We start from the raw sequence: 8,780 nt of genomic DNA on the forward strand, positions 1-8,780 counted from the left end.
TGTGAGGAAGGTGAATTATTTTTTCCAAAATTACTCAGATAGCCCCGTTGTAGTTGATCATGTAAACAGGCAAAGAAGAGGGCAACCTTATCAGGACGCCCGAGGTTTAAGGCCCGGGGGCCTTGGGTAGGACGAGCCCGTGCCAAAGCCCGCCCCCTTTCCTCTATTGTCCAATGGCTTTGCCTTAGTGGGGAGGCGGGGAGCGGACGGAGTCATATTTGTTTGTAAACCCTAACCCACGTGCGCGCGCCCAGTTAGCCAGCGGACCCACGCATGCGCACTGGGTACGCAACTTGCGCGCAAGCGCACTCTGCTGGGCGGAAGCGACGGTCCGGCCTGCACGTGGGCTCTGGGACTATGGAGGGGGTGGTGGCTGCTGGCGCCAATGCCCACGCTGACACTGGGACAGAGTGTCGCTCTCGGGGCCCTGGCTGCAGCCTCCGGCACTTTGCTTGCGAACAGAACCTGCTGTCCAGGCCGGATGGCTCTGCTTCTTTCCTGCAAGGTAAGAACTTAACCCAGGTGCGTACCGCCCCGGTCACGTTCACCCATTTGGTGTTTGTGTGGGAGAGCGGGCTATGGAACACTGAGGCCGACCTCGCCGCTATGCGAGCTGGCCCCTGCCTCTCCTTCACTGCCGCGGAACGTATTGCTCGGGTGGATACTACCGGATCCACCGCATACACACGTCCCCCTCCAGACCGGGAGGGAGCGCTCTCTACCCCCGCAAGAATGACTTCCAGAATTCGGAAGGTCTTATCCGGGTAAATCACCTCCGTTTACTAGATCCGCGCCCCTCTCAGCCTGTTTGCATAAATGCCGCGTAGAGTAGGCGGGTCATCGCCGTGGGTTTAATTCCTCCCTAGAGCGGGGCACATATTACCCCCCAAGTATAGTATAGATGACGCCCTCACCTTTGACAGGTACTCCCCTACTCCCACCCCACCAAGTGAGCGAATATCCGCATCTTTCCATGCGAGTAAATGAGCGTAGACAGAAAAGAGAAGAGGTCCCAGCACTAACCCCCGGGCCCCCCCAACTTTGAGAGCTCCCGGAAGTGTGAAGAGCTCGCCCAGCGGCAGGTGCGGCAGGGGACGAATCAGGAGACGGAGGTGTCCCGGAGGCGAGAGGAAGGGTGTGAGATGAAAGGGCCGCCCAGTTGTTCCGGTCTGAAAGGGGGGCTGATCTCGGGAGGGTTGAGCCGCTGGGGGTCCTTGGTGAAGCTCCAGGCTGCGGCAGCGGAGTGGTGGGGCCGGGAGGGGAGGAAGAAGAGACGTGAGTGGAGACTGCTCTCAAGGACTGCTTCTGTGAGAAGGGCTGGGAGTGGGGCAGCAGTTGGTGATGGATGCGGGGTGGAGAGAAGAGACTTGGCAGAGCCGTGGCCTGGAAGCCGGGAGTGGAGGGAGGCCGGTCCGTGTACCGGTGGGACAGGCAGGAGTGAAGACCCCAGCAAGGACCTGGTTCCGCTCAGGTGCCTCCTCCGGGTGGACAGATTCTCCCCGAACTAAGAGCACCCCGGGGTGAGGGCAAACTGGGTCTCCCAGGAGCAGAACCCCCCCCCCCCGGTTGTCTCTTCCCTGGAGACTTGCCCAGCCCTCCTCCAGCTTGGCTGTCTTGCTGAGGTGTTTTAGAACACAAGAAATAAGGAGAAAGGTAGCCTTTCCCACGGTCTGAAACCCCAGAGCAGGGTGGGAGCTGTGATGCAGCCGGTTAAGCTGCTGGCCTGGCTGGCGTCTCATGAGTGCCCGTTTGAGCCCTGGCTGCTCTGCCTCTGATCCAGCTCCTTGCTAATGCACCTGGAAGGGCAACAGGGTGGTGGCCCAAGTGCGGCCCCTGCCAACCACATGGGAGACCCAGATGGAGTTCCAGGCTCCTTGCTTGAGCCTCGACCAGTCCTGTCTGATGCAGGCATTTGAACAGTGAACCCGCAGATGGAAGCTCTCGCTATCTCTCTGTCACTCTGCCTTCAAAATAATTAATTAAAATTTAAAAATAATTTTAAAACTGCAAAACCATAGGACCCTGTGGAATAACAGTCAGTGCTTTGCAGACTCTCAAGAAGTGTGTTCCGGGGACACTGCAGGTTAAGCCGCCACCCGGAGTGCTGACATCGAATGCGGGCCCCAGTTCAACTCTCAGCCGCTCCACTTCCAGTCCACCACCCTGCTAATGTGCCTGGGAAGGCAGTGGAGATGGCCCAAGTGCCTGGACCCCTGCCACCCACAGGGAGAACCAGAACAAGTCCTGGTTCCTGGCTTCTGCCTGGCCTAGCCCCTGTCATTGTGGCCATATGAAGAGTGAACCAGTAGATGCTAGATCTCTCTCTCTCTCTCTTTTTTTTTTTTTAAGATTTATTTGTTTATTTGAAAGAGTTACACACAGAGAGAAAGAGAGGCGGAGGGGTGGTTTCCACCCACTGGTTCACTCCCTACTTGGCTGAAACAGCTGGAGCTGTGCTGATTTGCAGCAAAAACTGCTTTCCTAGGCCACAGCAGGGAGCTGGATCAGAAGTGGACCAGCTGGGACGCGAACCGGCACCCATAAGGGATACTGGCACTGCAGACAGCAGCCTTACCCACTACGCCACAGCACTGGCCCCAATAAATAAAATCTTTTAAAAAAAAAAAAAAGGCAAGCAAGCAGGGGAGGAAGTGAGAGCAGTAGCAGGGTTTTGTGCGTTCACTGATCCATGACGTGGGTTTTGCGATTTTGGGGGTCCCTGTAAACAGATTTCTAATTGGACTGAGGTCAGACAGGCTGGAGACCGTTACAGGGCGGTGTCTGCCCCGTGCACATGGCAACACAGAGGCCCAGGAAGGGGAGCAAATTCATCCCCGTTCCAGAGCTGGAGCAGGCCGATGGGACGAGGAGCCAGGCCCTTCATGCCCAAGTCCTCCCTCCCCTTACACCCGACCTGCTCTGAGAAAAAGCAGGAGTCAGGCTCCACCTGAGTATTTACCCTTCTCAGCTGTCTGGGCCGCTGCAGAATCTGGGGCTGGGAGCCCCGGAGAAGGGAGCTGGGCTGGGGAAGCTGCGGAAGGAGATGCAGAGGTCGCTGCAGCGAGAGGGAGGAGGTTAGCTCCTCGGAAGAACTTCCTGGTAAAGCAGCTGCTCTCAGCCACGGTCTGTCGGGCGCCCGGCCTGTGCCAGGCGGCGATCTGAGTGAACTGTGTCGCTGAACCAGGATGCCACGGGGGAGGCAGCGTTGTCCTCTTTGCAGGTGAGAAAGCAGGGTTGGACAGGTAGGTGCTGAAAGCACTCGTGTCACCAAGTGGCAGGGGTGACAGGGACCCGGCCGTCGGGCTCAGAGCCCATCCGGTAAAGCGGTGCGCCTGGCCGCCGAGGCCGGGACCGTGCAGGTGAAGCCTGCCCTGCTGTCTCCCCAGGCGACACCTCCGTGCTGGCAGGGGTGTACGGGCCGGCCGAGGTGAAGGTCAGCAAAGAGATCTTCAACAAAGCCACGCTCGAAGTGATCCTGAGGCCGAAGATCGGGCTGCCTGGTAATGGGACCCGGCTGCCCCCACGGGCGCCTCCTGCCCGCTGTCCCCACTCTCCACTGCTCCCTCTCGCCTCCCTGGCTGTTTCTTTGTCGCTGTCACTTTTGTCTCTACCTCCATCCCCGTTCTTTCCATCAACCTGCTTTTCTGCCCTTTTACCCTCTGCTCCCCGGTCCCTGGTCCCCATGGGCTGGGAGCAGGGTTGACAGCCCCCTTGGTGCATGCTGGGGAAGCAGGGGTGGGGTGGGTGGCGGCTACCCCCCTGCCTGCCGCACACTGGACATGCTCTGTCACCCGTGTGAGTGCCTGCACCACCGCAGCTGAGGGCGGTGAGCCAATGGGGAAGGAGCCCGACTCCTGCCCTCGCTTTCCCCAGGGGTGGCAGAGAGGAACCGGGAGCGGATGATCCGGAACACATGCGAGGCCGTCGTGCTGGGGGCGCTGCACCCGCGCACCTCCATCACTGTGGTGCTGCAGATCGTCAGTGACGCTGGCTCCGTATCCTTGCTCCTAAGCCACCTCCCCCAGAACCTCCTGATTGCCTCCCTTGAGGTCCAGGTGCACACCCTCTGCTGGCCAGAAATCCCCTAGACACTTCATAGGCACTAACTTGATATTTTTTTTTTAATGATTTGATTTATTTGAAAGCCAGAGAGAGATCTCTCAAATTGCAAAACCCATGTCATGGATCAGTGAACGCACAAAACCCTGCTACTGCTCTCACGTCCTCCCCAGCCTGCTAGCTTTTTTTTTTTTTTTTTTTTTTTTTTTAATATTTTATTGATTGGGGCCAGCGCTGTGGCGTAGTGGGTAAGGCTGCTGTCTGCAGTGCCAGCATCCCTTATGGGTGCCGGTTCGTGTCCCAGCTGGTCCACTTCTGATCCAGACAGAGAGCTTCCATTCACTGGTTACTCCCTCAAATGCCCAAAGCAGGTGCTCAGAACTCAGGTCTCCTACATGTATGACGGGGACCCAGACACTTGAGCGTCCCAGGGTGGACATTAGCAGGCAGCTGGACTGAAGGCACTGTGACACGGGTGTCCCGAGCAGCATCTCCCTGCTGCCCCCGGTGTCCGCCCCCAGCCCTGAGTTACTGAAGGAGAGCAGACCCAGCTGAGATCTCCACTCACGCAGGCGCTGTCCTCAGTGCCTCAGCCACTTCCTGATGTGCAGAGTACGGACCCTCGGGGCTGGAGCCCACGGCCCCGGCATTGCACGTCCTTCCCTTCCTGTTTCCTGAAGAAACAGACCCAGAGAGGGGAACAGGCTGGCCCAGGGCCGCACCGCTGAGAGTGGCAGAGGCAGGACTCTGACCCCAGAGCCTGTGCCAGTGCCCTCTACCCTGCACCCTAGTGTGGGTTTCACGCTCTCAGCACTGGGCTCGCCTGGAGCAGGCAGAGCTCCTGAGTCAGGAGCTTGCCCCTAAAGATCCCTGTGGTTTCAGCAAGTGAGGCTGAGGGCGAGGGCCAGAGCAGGCATTGCTGGAGGCGGCGCTGTGTGGACAGCAGCACAGAAGAGCTGTGGTGGCCCCTTTTACAGAGGGGGAGCTGAAATTCAGAGGAAGTGGCCGAGGGTGAAGGGCAGAGCCGGATGTGACTGACACTGAAGCTGGCGCCCATTCTGCTCTGCTGGGTCTGGGGAGGAAGACTGAGGCAGAGCCAGGTGTGACCAGTGCTGGGCCCGCCTTCCGCTGTGCCACACCCCACCCTTGACGGGCAGACGGCTGCTCCAGGGCCCTGCCAGCTCTGCCGCCTGGGAGTGCTGGGTTCCTGCATTCTGTGCTCCTCCCCACGTGACGGGGAAGGTTTCTTGTCTCGGACACTTGCCCTGCAGATGCCTGCGGCTGACTTCAGTAAGCATCATGGTGACAGACTCTGCAGGTCTCCTGGGCAAGGCCTCACGGCTGAGACACCCAAGCCAGGTCTGGAACCTGGGCTTTCCTGATCCCAGAACCACTTGGAACGCCCCTGCCCGGCTGCTTTTCTGTGACCCACTGGTGATGTCTGCCCCAGGCATGGGCAGGCTGAAGGGAGGCGGGGGTGTGTTCTGCTGGCCAGCCGTGAACAGAGACTTTTCTTTAACCACTGCCACCCGTGGTGCTCAGCTCCTGGCCTGCTGCCTGAATGCTGCCTGCATGGCATTGGTGGACGCGGGTGTGCCCATGCGGGCTCTCTTCTGCGGGGTCACCTGTGCCCTGGACTCTGATGGCACCCTCGTGCTGGACCCCACGGCCAAGCAAGAGAAGGTTGGTGGGAAGACCAGGGCGCTGAAGGGCTGTCTCCTCCTCCAGGCCTCACTGCTCTTTGGAGCAGTGGCGCCCTGGCGTCTCGCCCCTGTTCTGCTCTTCAGGGTCCCCTCAGCCGCAGGTGCAAGGAACCCACCCCAGACTTACATCAGCAAAGCAGGGAAAGGACTGGGTGTCTTCACCAAACTGAGAAAGAACAGAAGTTAGCCAGAGCCAGGGCCCCAGGCCCTGTCAGGATTTCCCACTACTCACACTCTTGCTTGCTGTTTTTTGTTTTTTTTGGAGATTATTCGTTTATGCATTTGAAAGGCAGAGTTACAGTGAGAGAGAAGAACTTCCATTGCTGATTTCCTCTCCAAATGGCCCCAACAGCTGAGGCTTGACTTAGCTGGAGCCAGGAGCTCCATCCAGGTCTCTCATGTGGACCACAAGGGCCCAAGCATCTGGACATCTGCTGCTTTCCCAGGTGCACTAGCAGGGAGCTGGATCAGAAAGGGAGCAGCCAGGACTTCACCAGCGTCCATACGGAATGCAGGTGTTGCAGGCAGCATTGAACCCACTGCCCCACAGTGCCAGCCCCATCAGCCCTGCTGTTTTCCTCACCTTGGCTTCCTTCTGTGGGCCCAGCATCTTCTGAGGCTGTGGCTCAGCTCCCTGAGTCCATTTCAAGGGACTCAAAAGCAAAGGGGATGAGAGAGAGTGTCCCTCACTGGCTGCAGTTCCCAGAGTCCTGGGGCACTAGGGGTTCTGAGTGACCCGCCCAGGACTTTCAAGGTTGTAAGCTGTCGGGAGAAGAGCCTCCACCGGGGGTGTTTCTGATAGAGAAGCATAAGGCAGGGACTTGGCCACACCAGCGTTAGCAGAGCTGGAAGAGCAGAAAGGGAAGAGGGCAACTCCCGGAGGTGAGCAGCCTCACCGGCCTGTGTTGCTGCTGCTGCTGCAGGCCAGCTCCTGCCCTGTGTCCGAGACGCGGCAGTCGGTTCTGGATGCACAAAAGATGTCCCCGCTCTGTCCTGGCAGCTGAAGTCCAGAACCTGTCCTCCCTCCATCGCAGTCAGGCAGTAGCCACTGTCTATGGGAGACCCAGGTGTAGCTTTTGCTGCCTGCAGTCTCCCAAGTGACTGGCAACATTGCCTGGCAAGGCATTCTGGGAAATGTAGTTTGCTGGCTTCCATTTTCCAGGGTACAGAGCCTGGAAGGCAGGGGAGAGACTGAGAGACACCTGGTGAATGACCAGCACCATGGGTGGAGTCGGGTGTGGGGAGCCACTGCCCAGGGAAGCAGGGAGGGCGTGGTCTGTAGCCAGTGCACCTGGCTATGGGAATGCCAGGCCTCGAGGCTAAGGGTCAGGAGCCTCCTCTTTGGGACTCACTGAGATTTTATCTAAGCGGAAGGACCTAGGTCTCCCACCACCATCTCCCCATCATCCCTAGGAGGCCCGCGCAGTGCTGACCTTTGCGTTGGACAGTGTGGACCGGAAGCTGTTGATGTCTACCACCAAGGGGCTCTACTCAGATGCTGAGGTACCTGTGTGGAGATTGGATGGCTCTTTAGGTTATTTGGGGCCCAGGGCATGAACTCCCAAGCCCTCTGTGAGCACTGAGGTTTTGGGGCTCTGCAAGGCCAAGGGCCCTTGCAGGTGTCAGGATGCCCAGTCCCCTTGGGCTGAGGACTGAACACCGAATTCCTCGCCCTCTCTCCTCTCCCTGTGTCCTACTCAGTGAACTCGGGACATGGGAAGGAGGGGAGCACACAGCCCCCCACCACCTGCCTTGCCTCGGGGAGCCAATGGGTTCAGGGCTCTGGGAGTTAGCCCAGCCATGGGTGGGTGCAGGGTGAAACCATGACACTGACTGGTCTCCCCCTGGGCAGCTTCAGCAGTGCCTGGCTGCAGCCCAGACTGCCTCGCAACACGTCTTCCGCTTCTACCGGGACTCGCTGCTCCGGCGCTACTCCAAGAGCTGAGGGAAACTGAGGCCGGTGCCCTCCCCCTGCCAACACCACCCTTGTCTCTGGCTGGTCACCCACCAGTGGCCCAGCCTAGACTGTGTCCCTGTGTGCCCGGGCGAGCTTGTGGGTGTGCAGCTGTGGGGACTCCTGGAGTTAGGGAAGCCATGGCCCCCAGGCCCCGGGGCACAGACCCCCACTCCCTGGATCAAATTAAAAGGAAAAACAGTCACTGTGTTGATACTCCCTCCTTACTAACCACGTCTGTGGAACAGCCACTGCCTGCTGGCAGTGAATGAGACCCACGCGCTACCATCCAGGAATCGTGGAGCCTAAAAAAGTGGTTGTTTGTCAGGTGGGACCCTGAAGGGGGAAAGGGGTGAGCTCTTAGAGGTTGTGGGGCAAGGGCCCCCGGGGTTAAGCACTCACAAGGTAGCCAGTGTGACTGCAGTAGGAGCCAGGACAGAAGAGATGGGGGCAGTAGCCACTGTCTATGGGAGACCCAGGTGCACCGTGTGCACACAGGGCTTCACAGACTACAGGAGGACCTGGCACTGCTGCTTCAGCCCCCACGTACCCTGCGACATGGCGGCAGCTGCCATTGCAGTCCCTGGTTACTTTAGGCAACAGAGAGATCTTCCACCTGCAGGTTCACTCCCCAAATGCCTACAAGATCTGTGCCTGGGCCAGGCCAAAGCCGGGAGCCGGGAACTCCATCTGGGTCTCCATGTGGGCAGCAGGAAGTACTGGAGCTGTCACCACTGCCTCTCAGCTCTGCATGAGCAGGAGACTGGAATGAGGAATGGAGCTGGAACCCAGGCACTCATGTGGGGTGTGGGCGTCCTAAGAGCAGAGACAGAGATCTGCTGTCCCCTGGTTCAGTCCCCAAATGCCAGCAACAGACGGGTCTGGGCCAGGCCAAAGCCAGGGGCCAGGAGCTCCATCCAGCTGTCCCCATGGGTGGCAGAGGCACACTACTCAGGCCATCTTCCTCTGCCTTCTCAGGCACATTAGCAGGGATTTAGATTGGAAGTGGAGCAGCCAGGGCTCAAACCAGCACTCCCAAACGAGATGCTGGCATTGCACATGGT

The 8,780-nt window shown here is 58.9% G+C and overlaps 1 protein-coding gene across 2 annotated transcripts; it reads left to right on the forward strand.

Annotated features, from left to right (window-relative positions):
* The first annotated feature begins 247 nt into the window (after positions 1-247).
* EXOSC5 (exosome component 5) lies at positions 248-7,921 on the forward strand. Of its 2 annotated transcripts, XM_002722310.5 has the most exons (6): positions 248-505; positions 3,387-3,500; positions 3,874-3,995; positions 5,602-5,742; positions 7,176-7,265; positions 7,615-7,921. In XM_002722310.5, exons 1-6 carry the CDS (start codon positions 274-276, stop codon positions 7,705-7,707), a joined length of 792 nt encoding a protein of 263 aa, XP_002722356.4. In that variant the 5' UTR covers positions 248-273; the 3' UTR covers positions 7,708-7,921. The 2 variants fall into 2 exon arrangements, with proteins under 2 accessions (XP_002722356.4, XP_069918250.1); XM_070062149.1 differs by lacking the exons at positions 7,176-7,265; positions 7,615-7,921 and adding an exon at positions 5,822-7,160 and having other exon boundaries at positions 250-505; positions 5,602-5,789.
* The last annotated feature ends 859 nt before the right edge of the window (positions 7,922-8,780 follow it).

This window comes from Oryctolagus cuniculus, chromosome 18 (genome assembly GCF_964237555.1).
Source record: "Oryctolagus cuniculus chromosome 18, mOryCun1.1, whole genome shotgun sequence".
NCBI classification, from domain to species: Eukaryota; Metazoa; Chordata; class Mammalia; order Lagomorpha; family Leporidae; genus Oryctolagus; species Oryctolagus cuniculus.

Coding starts and splice junctions, on each gene's coding strand:
- EXOSC5 (XM_070062149.1), top strand. CDS start 274: ATGCGCACTGGGTACGCAACTTGCGCGCAAGCGCACTCTGCTGGGCGG. Junction 506..3,386: donor CTCTGCTTCTTTCCTGCAAG/GTAAGAACTTAA, acceptor CTGTCTCCCCAG/GCGACACCTCCGTGCTGGCA. Junction 5,790..5,821: donor GGCTGTCTCCTCCTCCAGGC/CTCACTGCTCTT, acceptor TGGCGCCCTGGC/GTCTCGCCCCTGTTCTGCTC.